This window comes from Neolamprologus multifasciatus, chromosome 3 (genome assembly GCF_963576455.1).
Source record: "Neolamprologus multifasciatus chromosome 3, fNeoMul1.2, whole genome shotgun sequence".
Classification (NCBI taxonomy): domain Eukaryota; kingdom Metazoa; phylum Chordata; class Actinopteri; order Cichliformes; family Cichlidae; genus Neolamprologus; species Neolamprologus multifasciatus.
In genome coordinates, this window is record NC_140441.1 from 11,163,187 (window position 1) to 11,179,987 (window position 16,801).

The 16,801-nt window shown below is 40.4% G+C and overlaps 2 protein-coding genes and 1 pseudogene across 2 annotated transcripts; 1 reads left to right on the plus strand and 2 right to left on the minus strand.

Annotated features, from left to right (window-relative positions):
• Positions 1-669: 669 nt before the first annotated feature.
• On the plus strand, positions 670-2,520 carry LOC146521586 (E3 SUMO-protein ligase ZBED1-like). The gene is made up of 3 exons (XM_085155176.1): positions 670-856; positions 1,430-1,671; positions 1,856-2,520. The coding sequence occupies exons 1-3, from the start codon at positions 670-672 to the stop codon at positions 2,291-2,293; spliced, it is 867 nt and encodes a 288-aa protein (XP_085011302.1). The 3' UTR covers positions 2,294-2,520.
• A 4,064-nt stretch (positions 2,521-6,584) lies between these two features.
• LOC146521587 (tripartite motif-containing protein 16-like) lies at positions 6,585-8,965 on the minus strand. Its single transcript, XM_085154986.1, has one exon. It carries the CDS (start codon positions 8,725-8,727, stop codon positions 7,054-7,056), a length of 1,674 nt encoding a protein of 557 aa, XP_085011112.1. The 5' UTR covers positions 8,728-8,965; the 3' UTR covers positions 6,585-7,053.
• A 1,966-nt stretch (positions 8,966-10,931) lies between these two features.
• LOC146521588 (zinc finger BED domain-containing protein 4-like) lies at positions 10,932-11,501 on the minus strand (annotated as a pseudogene).
• Positions 11,502-16,801: the final 5,300 nt, after the last annotated feature.

Below are 16,801 nucleotides of genomic sequence, written 5' to 3' on the forward strand. Positions count from 1 at the left end.
TGAACATGAACTCTGTGTCAAACACTGAGCTTCAGTGAAGATTCAAGTTGCAGTTATTTATATTTCCTATCACCTTAAATCTTCACTTAAAGACAAGTATCTTTGACAGTGTATATATAGATGTATTATATATAAGAGAGAAATATTGTTCATTTAATATGTTGGCATTACTAAATGTGGCTCAGCTATAGGAGACAAAAAACTAACAAAATAAAGCAGCAAGTGATGCACACTGAGACTCAGACATGTAAGCTTGATAATGGGGAATAAACAGACCTGGAGACAAAAGGACAAAACACAGATGATAGAGAGACAGAGACAAAGACGACAACAGGAGAGACTAAAGACAACACAAAGATGAGACAAATACAGACTAGATATGAAAAGGGGACAAACATGAACAGAAACAAGAACCAAAACCTAGAAACATAAGCAACAAAACTCAGAGGCTCTCAAAATCTGAACACAACTATTTCATAATTCTGAAGAATGAATATAATGTCCAACAAACTCATAAACCTGGGTCAAATTCCCAGGAGCATGACAGTCAGACATTAACCTTTTTCAATGAAAGGTATTCTGTAAAGTTCAGTTTTCAGATTCCACTTGAAGAGTCTCTTAAAAGCACCTGAAGGTAACTTCAGATTATCTTCCTGTTTCTAGGACAGAATGATGGTCTTGTGTTATCAAACCTCAGGCTGGTGCCTCCAGTGTCCATGCATGCAGAAGCTTCTTCTTCATGTGTCAAACCATCCAAAACAGGAGTTTCCAAAGCTGCCGGGGTGCAGTCTGTTCAATGTTTCATGTCATCCCTGCAGAGCCAGAGCACCAGGCCTCCTATTTTCAGTCAAGGAAGGTGAGACAAAACCAGTAACCATAGTGCTCTGTGTCAAATATTTTCTATTCTATTGTTTCTATTCTATTCTGTCACTGTGTGTTAACCCTGTGCAGGGTGAACGCTGCCTTTTGCCCAGTGAAACCCGAGGTTGATGGATGTTGCTGAGTATTACTAATCATGTCACAGAATCTATAAGACAAACTCATTTTACACTGTGGGCCACTTACAGGTAACTTTGATCACAAGTGGGCCGGACATGTGAAGCTGCACGATTAATGTGTAAAATTACAGAAAAGTTTTTTTAGTTGATTCCCCAGACTGTCCTGTAATTATAAAATATAAAGTCTTTCATTAACTTAAAAATAATGTCCTATTTTTCAATGATTCCACTATAAAAAAAAGACAAAGAAATAAATTACAAATTTAGTGAAAAAAAAACAGGAACTTTAATTGTTTAACTGTCACCTAATGACTTTGGTGTAGTATGAATAGCAACTAAGGGGGATTCTTTAAAATGTCAAGAAAACCTAAAATTGTTATTATTAGTAGTGATAAATGTTAAAATAAAGAATCCTACTCTGTCTCTCGTAGCACCGCTGCTAGCACAGCTGTTGCACGACACCCAAGACAACATTGATGACACAGCGCTGGTCAGAAACGTCAAGCAAAGTATCAGTCAAGATCTTAAGAAGAGATATGCCAGCACAGTCGAGAGGAACACCCTCTACACAGCATCAGCTCTCGACCCACGCTTTAAAGCCCTGCCGTTCCTGTCACTGGAGGAAAGACAGGAAACCTATGCCAGAGTGGTTGCTGAGGCTATAGCCCTTCAGGTAAGCAAACATTCTGGTGTTAAATAACTTACTTGCAATATTAGTAGATCGGTGATATTTTTGTCATATTGGTAATATTCTATTTAACAATTAAATACATTAATTATAATTTGCTAACATATTACTGCATACTAAAAGATATTTATTTTCTCCCTCTCTCTGTATGTGTGTGGGTTTTCTACAGGAAGAAAAGAGGCAGCAGCCCATCTGTGAGCCAGAAGCCCATGAACATCATGAGAAACCTGGCGAGACTGAACAAAATCCCAGACCCCCTCTCATACCAGCCAAGATGAGGAAGTCTTGTGGGTTAACAGACTTGCTTGGTCAGACTTATGGTGATGTTGGAGCCCCACCAAAATCATTATCTGCCACAGCTGAGGAGGAGGTGAAAAGATACCAGGAGGTCACGTCACTGGCACTCACAGAAGACCCACTAAGCTGGTGGAAATCCCATGAGGAAGTCTATCCTTTCCTGGCCACGCTGGCAAAAAGATACCTTTGTATCCCAGGTACTAGTGTCTCGGCTGAAAGAGTCTTCTCAACCGCTGGAGACATCGTCACAGCAAAACGGAGCACTCTGACTTCAGAGCATGTTGATCCTTTTTCTGAGCAAGAATGCTGACATTGCTTCACTGTCCAAATGTGTTTAACTTTTTAGGGCAGCAACAAACAGGATAGTTTACTTATTTTAATTTAAGAAATGTTTTATTTTATTTAAATTTAAAACTTTTTTATTTAATGTAAAATTATATTTTGTTTTAAGCTATAATTGTACCAGATAGTTACGTTCAGTTAAGTTGGTTACTAGACTGTTATACAAACCGTTTACTTTGTCAGCAATAAAACTGACTGACATGAGAGAAAGACTGAGTGTGAGACTTTATTATTAGATAAAATGAATATTGATAAAGTTTACCTTTATGGACAAAATCTGCAGTAGAAAAAATATATGATAAATATATGATAAATCACAAAATATCTTATTGCAATACTCAGAATATTGCAAAAAATATATTTAAATATATTAAAAATCACAATAATATCGTATCGTGAGTTAAGTATTGTGATAATATCGTATCGTGGGGTGTATGGCGATTCCCACCTCTACTATACATATACTGTACTTATTGATGAAAACTTCCCAAAGGACCTTCTGTCATTTCTGACAGGAAGTTTATGCCCATCCTTTAATATTTATGGATGAGGTAACATCAGGCAGCACTCACATGCAAGTTTGTGCTCTACTTGCATAAGGTGATCTCTGCACATCCAGAATATGCTCACCTCATGGTCCTGAAACTTTCCTGTCCATAATGCACTCCAAGGCACATGATCTCACATGTGAGGTAAACCTAAGCAGCTCCTTAGACTACCATGAGCTGGATGACTGAGAACCTGCACAGACATGTGTGAGGTAAACATATTTTTCTGTGAGCATCATTAAGTCAACTCTAGGTTTCATGTGCCGATCCAGGTGCTTTACATTTATTCTGTTTTAGAGCAGGTGGAGAGGGGGAACCAGATGGGAGCAGGTTCCACTTTGGGTGAGGAAGTGGAATAAGTGATTACCTTTTTGTCTCAGCTTGTCATCACAACTAAATTCATGTTCAAATGAAGCTTTTTACTGTGACACTGATATCTGTATTTGTAATTGTACCTGCCTTGCTTTGTCACTCCAGATTTCAGCACAGTTCTCTGCACTTGTTTATATGACAAAGTTTGACAGCAGCAGGGCTTTATGTTTGTGGGTTGTTTAATAATGTGAGGCCTTCCTCAAACCGCTGCCTCAGTTCATGCTGAAGCCATCTGCCATTATCTACTAGAAATGCTGTCGAACCTAAAGTGAGGATGTGGTCCCAGCTCGCATAATTAGAGAGACTAAACCAAAGTGGTCTTCTCTGCTGAATATGGTGCCATGGTAGAAGCAGCAGACAGATGGATGTCTTCACTGACAGTCATGTTTTCCTGTGGCAGTTACTCTTTGATGATATGCTTTACATTACCTTTGTTTTAGGTAAGTGTGTTATCATTAAGAATCATTAAAGATAATTTAAGGTATGGTTGGCATTGTCTCCAAAAATAAGTCTTTTGATGTGATGGCTGTAAGGAGCCATAATCTTAATTAATCTTAATCTTATTGATATATAAACCCTCTAGTTTCAGCAGCATTCTTCAGGTTTTTAAAAGCTTCTCTGTGGCAGTGCTGCCATTTAAAAAGTAATCAGAAAGATTCCTGACTGACCTGCTCTGTTGTGTGTAACCTAAAGGGTCTGATTCAGGTCTGTGGTGTATATTGAGTCAGAAGCTAAACACACTGCAGAAACACCTGAGGGTGGTCTATGAGGAATACATCCCAGGAATCATGGAGATCATGCTGACAGAGCTTGATAATTGAAGATGATGCAGGACGAGCGGTTCAGGAATCAGTTCTCATGATGACGATGTGCAACTGCATCTCACCATTATTCTCTACAGAGTTGGTAACATTTCCCATATTTAACAGAATAGTAACTTTGATTTGCATTTTCTGTTAACAACAGTCGAGGCAACAGAAGATTCACACTGATGGATGAAGCCCATCAGTGTGAATCTTCTCTTCTGCTACAACGTCACCTGCTGTCTTCAATCCTCCATACCCGACAGTAACAGCTGACTGTTGTGTTGAGCTGCTTTGTGAGGTCTGTTAAATGTAAAGTTCATAAATCCACTACACTTTTTGTCAATGTTTGTTTTTCTGTTCTCATTCCTGGAGCTACCAAAAAGCAGAGGTGGCAAAAGTGCAGACGTTCTGTATTTAAGTAGAAGTACAGATACTCGTGTTACTCAACTAAGAGTAAAAAAGTTCAGGCTCTGAAATAAAGCTTCTGTGTGAGTTCAATAAGAAAGATCTATGGTCTCACATCTGTCCAGGTGCTGCCGGCTGAATCTAAGCTTTATCACTTCCACTGTCAAGCTGTTTGTGTCATCACTGGTCTGGTCCAATCACATTCTCCCGGCCTTCTCCAGGCCAATCACCATTCATGCTGCATACTTTAAACCTCACTGTGCATATGTCATCCTCCTTCTAGACGCCTTTGTGCAAAGCACCTCCTGCCCAGTTCCACCTCTCATCACTCGAGCTTCATTCAAGTCACCTTCATCTCCATCACCAGCATCTAGGCTCTGGGGGGTCCTGCTCTAATCTGTTTCACAGCTGGAGCTCCGTTCTGCAGAGAGACAGACCACCAAACACCTTTGTACATTCTGTTCATCAATAAATCATCTTCATTCTTTCTTTTTTTTTTTTTTTTTTTTTTTTTTTTTTTTTTTTTCGCCTGTCCCATTTGGTTCTTTAGCCGTCAGAATTGTTGTCTGAAGACCAACAAGGAGACCCAATGGATTTATTTTGCCAAATGGATCATCATGGCATTGCCGTATTGGTCCATTTGATCGACCTTTGTTTTTATTATTTATTTTATTTTCAGTTGTTACAGACGGGACAGACATGAGTGAGGGATAGGAAAGGGAGAAAGAAAGAGGAAGGAAAAGAAAAACAGAAGGGGAGAGGGACAGTGCGAAAGGGGGGGGGAAAAAATATCTCCGGGATCACCTGTTGAGAGAAAAAGAATAGAAAACAAGCAAAAAAAACAAAACAATGCAACATACTATACACAACACCATCGCATTAATCTAGCTAAGTGTAAACAGCAGTAAATACTAAATATTGAATGTTGTTGTGCAGCACGCAGGACAGACAGCGCACAATGTGCTTTGAAGTAGCAGCCAAGAAAGGTGTAGTTTAAGTCTACGAACAGTGAACACCCGTGTGCACACCTGTGTGGATCGGCGCGCTTGTATTCAAATGGTTTCCCCATGTAATGGTCTGCTAGAGGATGTAGAGAGCCATAGCCCCGTCCCCCAGGGCATGAAGCAGGCATGGAGGAGATCCAGGCCCCAGACATCCAGAGGCCCCAGAGTGCAAGAGCCCAAGGAGGACCACCGGAGGGGCATCCGTGCCACCTTCATGGGAAGGGCTGAGGATCCCCAGATGAGGGGTCACCCAGTAGCCACTGGGCAGAAGCTAGAGGGGGCTGCACCGGCGTGCCCGCCGGCTCCGCCGGCAGCCAGCTGCGCCAGAGTGAACCGAGCCACAGGCACAGAGGCCGGAGGCCCGAGGGCCCCCCGCGCCCCGGAAGAGGCATCTTCATTCTTTCTGACGATCTCTCCTTATTGAAATGTACTTAAAGTAAAAAAGTAAAAAGTTGCTCCTTAAAGGAAAATTCTACCATCAATTTTATGTAAAGGTAACTGAACCTGGTGCTAAATTAATATTAGAATAATTCTTAATTCTTATCATTTTTATAACACAAAATGATCTATGACACAATGCACTTTATGATAAAGGCTTTATTCAGCCTAAAAACATGGCAGAATGTAAAACATGTGGACAAACTGAGCTGAGGTGCTTTAACCTCCTCTACATCCCTGTTAGCAGGATGAAGGCGCCCTCTTGTGTTGTGCATCACTTTCAGATTTCACTTGTTAACCTGCAGGAAGACAAAACTTCACTGAGCCTTCAGCAGCTTCAACATCATCAGTAAAGACAGATTTAAATATGTGTAATATCACACTGTGTCAGTTTGTTCACAGGAGTCACAACCTGTAACACTGATGCTGCATTCAAGGACCATTAAAAACATTTGAAAGGACTTAAGAACATGAAGAAAATGTGACTTGTTTCTCTGTAATGAAGCTGTTTTAGTGAAGAAAGTTGAAAGGTCACAGAGCGACTGCTGAATCTTCTGCTTTAAACATGAACTCTGAACTTTGTGATGCTTCAGGAGGAAAACTGCTTCAGTTATTCTCTCAGATTAGTTTCATATTTTCTGCATCAGATTTGAGTGAGATCCTGGAATGAAGACAGAAGAAAAGACTTTGTTCAAAGTTTGATTTATAGTCAAACCTTCCAGTTTATTCACACAATAAAACATCAACACAATATATGAATTCATTCATTAAAATCACAGTTTTCCCTCATTTGTTTGATGATTTTGACAAAAACAAACACAAACACACACACATGGTCTGCCATACTCATAAAGAGAAATGTCGACATTTTTCAATACAAATATTCCAGAAACATTTAGAGGATAGAGAAGTTTACATTTTCATGTGGAGAAATATTTTAGTAAATCAAAATGATGATGAGCAGTGATAGCCTCCATAAACAGTCACAGGAAAGATCTCCTTTAAAAACTCAGAAACATCAAGAGAACAACTAGAAGATGTGGAGGTACCACCCATAATGTTTGACTGACAGCTGATCTCTGTGCAGAAATGATGGAGAGAAAATAAAATGAAACTAAAATACAGATTTAAACCCACAATATGAAAGACTTCAGTCTATTTCAGTTTAATCAATTCAGCAGTGGCTCCATCAATAACTATAGAATCGTAAACCATCAGTCCAGCATAGAGCGGCTGAGTGAATGTGGTCTGGACTCTGTGGAGGAGAGTCATGGTTTCAGAGACGCTGTAGAAGGACAAAATACCTGCTCTGTGATCCAGGTACACTCCTACTCTGGAGGAACGAGGACCTGAGACACGAGTTTGGATGTTGTTGTACCGAAATGTATAACTGTTGTTGTTACAATTTAATGCCCAAGATTTGTCATTACGTCCAAACCAGCATTCATTACCCCCTCCTTTTCTGCTGATATTCTTGTATGCGACTGCTACATAAACTCCTCCCCCTCTCCACTCCACCTCCCAGTAACAACGTCCAGTCAGACTCTCTCTACTCAGGACCTGACACCAACAAGTGAATCTTTCTGGATGATCAGAATAAGACTGTTGTTTCATGAATGTTGCTTTTCTGTTCCCCTCTGATAATAACAGATATCTGTACGCTGTGTTTGGATCCAGTGTGATTTCACATGAATATTTTAAGAATCCAGCTCTGGTCTTTGGCTCTGGTGGATCTGACAGTGAAACATCCACTTCAGTGACTGTCAGTGAGATGTTTGTCCATTCCTCTCTCAGAATGTCCTGTAGTTTATCTCTGACCTCTGACACAGCTGCTGTCACATCCTCAAAGTAGCTCAGAGGACGGATATTGATGCTGGATGAGTCTGTAGACTCACTGAGTGCTGACAGTGAGGGGTAGTTGTGTAGAAACTGGATGTGATCCTCTGTGTGTGAGAGCTGCTTCAGCTCAGCATCTTTCCTCTTCAGCTCAGTGATCTCCTGCTCCAGCTTCTCCTGAAGCTCTTTGACTCGACTCACTTCAGTTTCCTGCTGGGATCTGATCTGCTGCTTCACATCAGAGCTTCTTTTCTGGATGAGATGGATCAGCTCAGTGAAGATCTTCTCACTGTGCTCCACTGTTTGATCAGCAGACTGATTGATGGCCTCCACCTCCTGTTGAAGCAGCTTCACATCTTTCTCTCTGTCCTGGATTCTCTGCTGGATGTTTTGTCGACTCACCTCCAGCTCGCTCTGCCTCTCAGTCCTTTCTGCTGCAGCTGAGACTGTGTCGTGGCCTTTATGTTCATCCACAGAGCAGAGATAACAGATACTCTGCTGATCAGTACGGCAGAACATCTTCATCACCTCATCATGACGAGAGCAGATGTTCTCCTGGAGCTTCTTGGAGGGCTCCACCAGCTTGTGTTTCTTTAATGTAGGCAAATCATAATGAGGCTGAAGGTGTTTCTCACAGTAAGAGACCAAACACACCAGACAGGATTTCACAGCTTTTAGCTTCATGCCAGAGCACAGATCACAGGCCACATCTTCAGGTCCGGCATAGCAGTGATCAGCAGGAGCAGCTTGGAGTCCAGTCTTCTTCAGCTCCTCCATTAAATCTGCTAACATGGTGTTTTTCACCAGGACAGGCCTCGCTGTGAAAGTTTGTCTGCACTGAGGGCAGCTGTAGATTTTCTTCTTTTCCTCTTCATCCCAGAAGCTTTTAATACAATTCATGCAGTAGCTGTGTCCACAGGGAATAGCCACCGGATCCTTCAGTAGATCCAAACAGACTGAACAGCAGAATTTTGTTTGATCCATTTGATTCATGTGCTGTGCCGTTTCACCGTCTCTCAGTGACTGTCAGACAGTTTCACTTCCTCTGAACAGAAACAACCTCTGTGCTCTGAAGGGAAACAGATCTCTGCTCTTTTTCACCTCCTACAGGAAATGAGGCTCACCAGCAACTGCATTTACACCATGTTGTTTAGACCCATCCTGATACAGACACATCTGTGAAGGGAGGCGCTAAAGAAATATTCTTACAGAGCAACCAAGAGCCAATCACATGATGCAGGGTGTGGTATGTTTGGTTACAGCATGCAGTAACAAGTCTGACCCAGTTAAAGTTTAATAGTTTATCTTTACTTGGATGTTTGAAATTTGACAGTCAACACTCAGCAAAAAGTTCAGCAAAGTTTAGGATGCTGTGATGAATAAAAATAAATCACACTTTATATTTTGACATTTTCTAATCTTAGTTCATTCTCACACTAACAGAATGATGCATGGGAACGACTGACTCCACTAAATCAAACCTATGTTCAAATGAAATTACTGTACAAGACAGGCAGCAAGCTTGATTTCTTGAGTATTTTTTTAAATAGTAAAATATATGTAAAACTATTTAAAAAACAAATACAGATAGTGTTCTAATTCTACATTCTTTAGTAATTTTTCCTGTGTACCACCATGGATTTCGAAACAATACATTAAAATGTGCTTTAAATGCAGACACTCAAATATAACTCAACATTCACACTGAAGATACACAGTAGACATAAGAATCAGTTTTCATGCCCTTTGTTTATTCTTTCATTTAAAATCTTTGTGGTAAAGATCATCATAATTACCCATTAACTTTCATGTACAGCTTAAATGTTTCACTACACTGTTGGCAGCAGAGATTACACAGCAAAGCCGATTAAACTAGAAGCTAAACGACTGTTCAGTCCAAGGGCGTAGATTTGGCATGGACGTAAGGGACATGTCACCAATGTCCAGCGATTATTGAATTGTCCCAACCAATAATTTGAAAGAAAAACAAACCCGATAGAAAGAAAAAAAACAATCTGTCGACGTCTCATTCACCCAGCGGTGCAGAAAGAGTTAAATTACGTTCTCTACTGGAGTCCTACGTCACGTGACAAATATGGCCAATGTGATTGGAGCTCTGTTTAGTTTTAGCAGCGGCAAGCCTGCGCTGCGAGGAGGAGAGGAGGACGGCAGCAACTAGGAAGAACCAGGATATAAGAAAGTATTTTTCAAAGAAACCTGTAAGTCACTTAAAGTCAAGCTCACTCATAAAATGTAGTGATGGTGAGATGAAGCCTCGTGATGAAATGAAGCTTTCCATTCAACTGGTCGACTCATAGTTCGAAGCATTGTGATGATTCATTTGCTCTACTGCGCCATCAAGTGGACGATTCAAGTGAAACGGGCTCAATGATTATAATGATGTGATGTGTAAACCTCTAAACTGAATAAATAAATTGTTTTTTATGGTTATTTATCCCGAATATTGTCTCAGTATGTCTGATACAAAAGAGAAATTGGAAACTATCAGTACAGAGTTTTTGGGATGATTGTGTAACTGTGTAATCATGCTTATGTACATCTCAATAATGACACAAACTAGTGTGTGGCGCTTCAAGTTGAATGAATAAAGAAATTACTTTTGTTCATGACACCAATAACTAAACTCTAAATATTAGTTATATTTAATATTATACTAATTTTATATTATTTTAATTTAATTAATGTTTGTGTATAATAAATTGGCAGCTTAACACAGGAATGTACATGGAAACAAAAAGGGAGGGAGTTGTGATGTGAATGTGGTTGTGACTTTATAACAGTGCTCATGACACTAGGGAAAAGTTTTCATTTGTTTTTATTCAAAAATAGCAGCTTTTCCACAGTGCTGGGCTTAAGACGGTTCCTCTTTTTTGAGAGGATTTCTCCTGCTTTTGAAAATATCCTCTCACAGGGCACAGATGAAGCAGGGGTTGCAAGAAAAACCACAGCAAGTTTATACAAGTTTGGATAAAGAAATTTGTGTCCAGCCCAGTACTCCAGCGGATTCTCCAGTCTGCCGATATTTGGTTCATGGAGGTATTTCTGTACTTCAGCTCATCAGCAGTAGCATTTGGGGTCTTTGTCTCCAGAACAGTGGTGTCAAACGATGCCACAGTTTGCTACCTAAAACAAACAGAATGTAAGTAACTAAATACAATATAACAATCGAAATGTGCTCATATACCTTGAGTCACAGGCTGAGAAGCTTTTGATGATGAGGCTGCTGATGAGAAGGCCACGTGCCGCAAAATAGCAGCACATTCAAAAATAAGTCTCTTCTCAGCATCCATTGCTTTATTTGGGCTAAAGAAGCCTATTTTTTTGAACCTTGGATCCAGCAATGTTGCCAGTGACATGATGCTCATTGACTGCAATGTGTAGAGCTTCTCCTTTAATTGTCTCCTTAGACACTCAACCATGGTGGAGCTCTCTGGAGTTAGGACAACTCCCATTTCCTCTTCATTTAGTGCATGGTGCAACATTGTTAGAAGTGGAATTACTTTGGATCCAGACACTCGCTTTTCCTCTTACACCTCAGTGGTGGCATCATTAAATGGGGAGAGTATTTTAAGACATTCTGCCATAAGGTCATACTGTTCAGAGGATAGTGGGCAAATATCAGTGTGCAGGCCAGCTAACGATGCTCCAATAGGTTCCCTGAGTTCATGAACACGTTGAAGCATTTGGAATGTGCTGTTCCAACGTGTATCCACCTCTTGAATTAACTTCAGTGCAGGCCGGCCCATTTGCTCCTGCACCTCTGTCAGCCTCTCCTAGAAAAACAGCCAACACAAACTGATTAATTCAAGCTGTGTTACTGCAGCAGCACCTCAAAGCAGTAATGAAATAATGGAACAAACCTTAACAGTTGTACTGCTCTTGAAATATCCCACTATCCTCCTACAGGTAGTCCGGATGTCAGACAGCGTTGTGTGTTGATCAAGAGCTTTTTTGACCATTAGGTTTAATGTATGTGCCGCACAATTACTGTGACGCAAACGAAGCTCCTTAGCACAAGCACCCATGTTTGCTGCTCCATCAGTCACATAACATGTAACTTTGTCTGTAATGCCCCACTCTGACATGAGCGCTGCTCTTACTTGTGACAAATTGACAGCAGTATGTGCTTGAGTGCTGAACACCTAACACTACAGAATGCAATGCAGTGTTAGAGTCAATGAAATGGCAGGTGACGGCTAGGTAAGCCTCTGTGTTAATGGAGGTCCACATATCAGATGTCAAACTAACTGCAGAAACCTTGGCCACAGTCAGTTTTTCTTTTTGTTTGGACTCTTTGTATCTTTGGTCCACCATAGCTTTCAAAGCCTAAACAAAATAAAGTACAGTACTTAATATGTAAATAAAGGCAAAATGGAAACATGCTTCATATTTTAAGATACACACCTGCCTTGTGGGGAGAACATAGTTAGGGTTCAAAACTTTAACAAGCTTCCTAAACCCACTGTCCTCCACAATAGTGAAGGGCTGGGAATCCTCTATCACCATGTTGACCAAGGCCTCATCCACATCATTCCTCTCCCCTGATACAACAAAAAAACATTAAGAAATTACATATTTCAGTAAATAGAACCCAAATATTAATGAATTACATGGGGAATATAAATGTATCAAATGACTGTATCCTTAAAACCTACAAAAACTCACCTGAGCTTGGTCCACCTTGGTTAGTCTCCTTGTTCTCATGCAGGGCTCTGTAATGCCTCAGCATAGATGAGGTGTTGTTGCTGTATCCAAGTTCTTTAGAGCACAGCAAACGCTTCACCTTTTAATAAACAAAAAGACAGAAATCTGATTATAGGATCTGTGGTGTGGTTTATTTATATTATGGTACTTATCATTTCTTTATTACAGTGTGTTTACCTTATTAGGAGAGATGACATCAAAACGTTGCCAGACAGGGGAAAATTTTCTTTTCCTTGCTGGTTCCATCGAGGGAAGAAATGCTCAAGTAACTATGTAACACGTATGTAATCCAATCAGCTGTAGTAGTGTTTTCGAGTCGCTAACGTTATAGAAGTACTGTCTGATCTTCGTACTCATTTTGCTGTCGTGTGTGTGTTCACCCAGGGATTGACTATGTGCACGTTAGCATATGCTACTTCCAGTGCAGAAACTCCTGTGGGGAGCTTTGTTTCCGGTGTCCTATTCGTGCCCTGTTTACGTCCAAAACAAGTTAAGCAAATGAATAAATCAAGCGGCGATTTACATTTCTATACATGTCTCGGGCATTTACCCAATATATCTGTAAATGATGTTCATCGACTTGTCGACATTTATCCCCCACGCCTCAGGGCAAAAGAGAAAAGTGATTCAAATATTATATTTCTCAGCTGTCCCTCGTTTATCACGGTGTTATGTTCTAAAAATAACCAGCGATAGGTGAAATCAAGTAGCCAATTTTATTTTTTGACGGTGCAAAATGTTTTGTGGACATCGTGGACATACAGCACTGCACTTCAGAGTCACACTGCTAGCGATCGATGCAGTGATTCTGTACTGTACAGGAGAGACGTCACGGAGGAGATCGTCTGCAGCGATCAGGACACAATGTGACGTAAAAAAAATAAGCATGCAAACTTGCACTAAAAAATCCACGAAACAGCGAGGTGAAAGGTGAACCGCGTTATAGCGAGGGACCGCTGTAATTTTGAAGGTAAGTCACAACATACCCTTCGTAAATACTAATGTATAGAAACCGTTACCAGCAATCATTCATTTTTTGTGTGGCTTTATTCACGGTTTGTTAACATTCTGTGTAGGTGTGTACTGGACTAGCTGATATCGACATAACGGGGAAACACCTGGTTTGACTATTGTTCACCTGTAGTTTGAATGCTGAACATTTGCCTGTTTAAATCATAAGACCAGTCACTATACAGAGATGTGCTTCTGAATGTGGACGATGTGTCTTCTGCTGCAGTGATGCAGTTCTGCTTGTGTTGTGATGTAAACAACTGATCGATCTAAACGCTTTAAACGTAAAAATTAATCATTAGATTTTTTTATGACACAACAGTGGTGAGTGTTCCCACCTTCTCCTCTTTGTAACTTAACGCGATCGTTCCGTTTTCGAGTTTTGGACATCAATTTTGGAGTATATCTTCGCAGTAGTGATTGACCGCAAAGTAAAGCTACCGGAAATGTACAACCCTACATCCGGTCTCAAACCAGGAAGTTAGCATTTTCTCGTGCACAGGGTCAATGGACGGAGGATTTACCGACACAAAGGAAGCACTTGGAGGAGAGACGAGCACTCACTACCACGCACGGGCTTACACGGAAGGAGGGACGCACTATCACCATCGTTGCACATTTTGAACTGTTGTCACCTTGCTGCACTGTAAATAAATGCACTGTCATTATTTCTGAGCTCCGCGCCTGAGTCCACTCTTTAACAACCGTGACACAAACGGCTACCAAACAGCCATCATAATTCGTCATACAATGAGAACAGGAAGAATTGACACTGACTAATTAATATTAAAATCTGTAACATAATGTATTGTTTGGAGTTTAGTCTGTTACTGTTACTATTTTTACCATTTCTTCTTGGAGCAACTGTAATCCACATTATTTCCTTAGGGATTAATAAAGTATTCTGATTTTGATTGTTTCAGGATGACCTGCCATTATCCAATCACACATCTGCTTACCTGTATCTTTTGCTCGTTTCTCTTCTTTTCTATTTTTTCTAAACTGAGCACCTGATGGCTATGAACTTTTCTTGTCCATCTTACATTGGTTTTAATTTTGTACTCCAGTATGAACATAAATCCCCCAGGATGTTGAGGATCACCACAACATGATCTAACACACCTACACCTTGGTTCACAGATTCACTTTGTCTAAGGTTTATTTCTGGGATTTCACACAACCCAGGATTCAAATCATGAATACATAATGGACTTACGGTGGCCCTGAGAGGCCAAACGGACTGCAACTTCAGAAAACACTTGCAAAAAGAAAAACGCTGCAAAAGCACTGTAACAGGGCGGCCCTTAGCGGTTGGAAACACAGTGAGAGGCAAGTTTAGTGGAACAAAGTATTTATTTTCTATACAGCGCTCCTTACAACAATTAATTTGTCGAGCTTCTTCACAGCACAAAAATCCCCCTCTAATGCCAACTGGCAGCCTTAAATATGTTCCGCTGTCACAGACTTAACCATTATTCCACTCTCAGGTAAGTTATTACCCAACCGTCCACCACAGTATACAATATATCAATAAGAATAAATAAATACATAAATACATTTCACATTTACATATTAATAAATATTTGATTAAATTTTATTAAAGAACAATGTTTGTCTCTTATATATAATACATCTATATATACACTGTCAAAGATACTTGTCTTTGAGTGAAGATTTAAGGTGATAGGAAATATAAATAAATGCAACTTGAATCTTTACTGAAGCTCAGTATTTGGCACAGAGTTCATGTTCACTGCTGTAATAACTAATAATGATTAATATAATAACTTTAATATTGGGCATATTATATTTACATTACCAAAGTGATATGACTTTAGTCTCATGAACAACATTAGCTAATTGTTATTTACTAACTAATCTTAAATGACTGTTCAGTACAGAAATGAAGCCCTTGAATCATGTTTTACAGTCCTGTGGTCTCAGCCTCAGATACTTATTAAATCACACAGAGCTCATGTAGAAACAAATGAACAAAATATGTTCTCCTTCATTTCTGTCAAACAAAGCTGTATGAAACGTTTCCAGCTGTTAGTATCATGGTTGCTAGGCAACCTGGGCAGCGCGATGGAGGCTAGACCGTCCCATTTCACAAGCCTACAAGCCTCGCACTTCCGGCCTCAGCGGTCTTTCAGTACGCGGCCCTTGAGGACCGTTAAGGATGCGTACTTTAAGGCTGCAGACCCTGAATTGGGAAACAGTCCTTGAATTGGGATACAGCCATACATACATGTTTTGGTTCGTGCAACTGGTCCGTCCGGTTATTGTCTCCCCAGAAACATTTCCGTTGTCTTTTTTCCTATTTCCGTTGTGCTTTGTGTGCTTTTGCAGCGTTTTTCTTTTAGCAGCATTTTTCTTTTTGCAAGTGTTTTCTGAAGTTGCAGTCCGTTTGGCCTCTCAGACCTCTCTCTACAACATTATGAATGAAATGTGCTCTATTTGGGAGCAGCCGGCCCCCCTCCCCTTTCGACAGGTTGTGTGTGAAACTTTAAATCATCAAACTGTAAATTATAAATTTTAAATTGTTACTGATCCCTTTACCCCGAGTCCTAAAGTGTATATTTATTTTCTTACTCTTCTTATATATATTGTTTGTTTACTTGCACTGCTGTAACTGGAGCCTCGTCGTCTCGTCTCTCTATATACTGGACTGTATGCAGCGGAGATGACAATAAAGTTTACTTTGACTTCAGCAGCGAGCAGGTGCACCGAGGGCTCTCGCTCACTTTTCGTGTATAGAATTTCGAAAAAACATCGGTGCAAATTCTAAATCTGTATTATAATGTCTGGTGTTTTCGTGTTTGTTGTTTTGTTTTTATTTTGTTTTTATTTTGCGAGTTGGTTATTAGACGCTGCTCCAGCCAGCCAGTGAATCCCCCGCCGCCTCGCCCTCTCCTCCCAGTGCCGCAAGCAGCAGGCGCACCTCGCAAACGGAGGGAGCACTTACTCCCAGCAAATGGGCGACAGAAAACTGATCGGTGCCTGTGACATTCCCAATATGCGCTGGCTGATGTCGGGGCAGCATGAGTACAAGCAATTTTTAATTTTTTTTATTTTTTTTGCGGATGCCCGTGATGCCGCCCCCCACCACGATGCCGCCCCGGGCAACCGCCCGTGTCGCCAGTATCAAAAACCGCTACTGTTCAGCAGCATCACATAATGTTCATATGTTGATTAACGATTCGTTCTTTTGTTTTTTTGATCTACTGCAGAATATTTTTATAAAATCATTTTTCTATTTTATCCTCAGCTACTTTGACACAAAGGCATCTGCTGTGATGCTTATGTAACCGGTTTCTGCTTCATCCCGCTG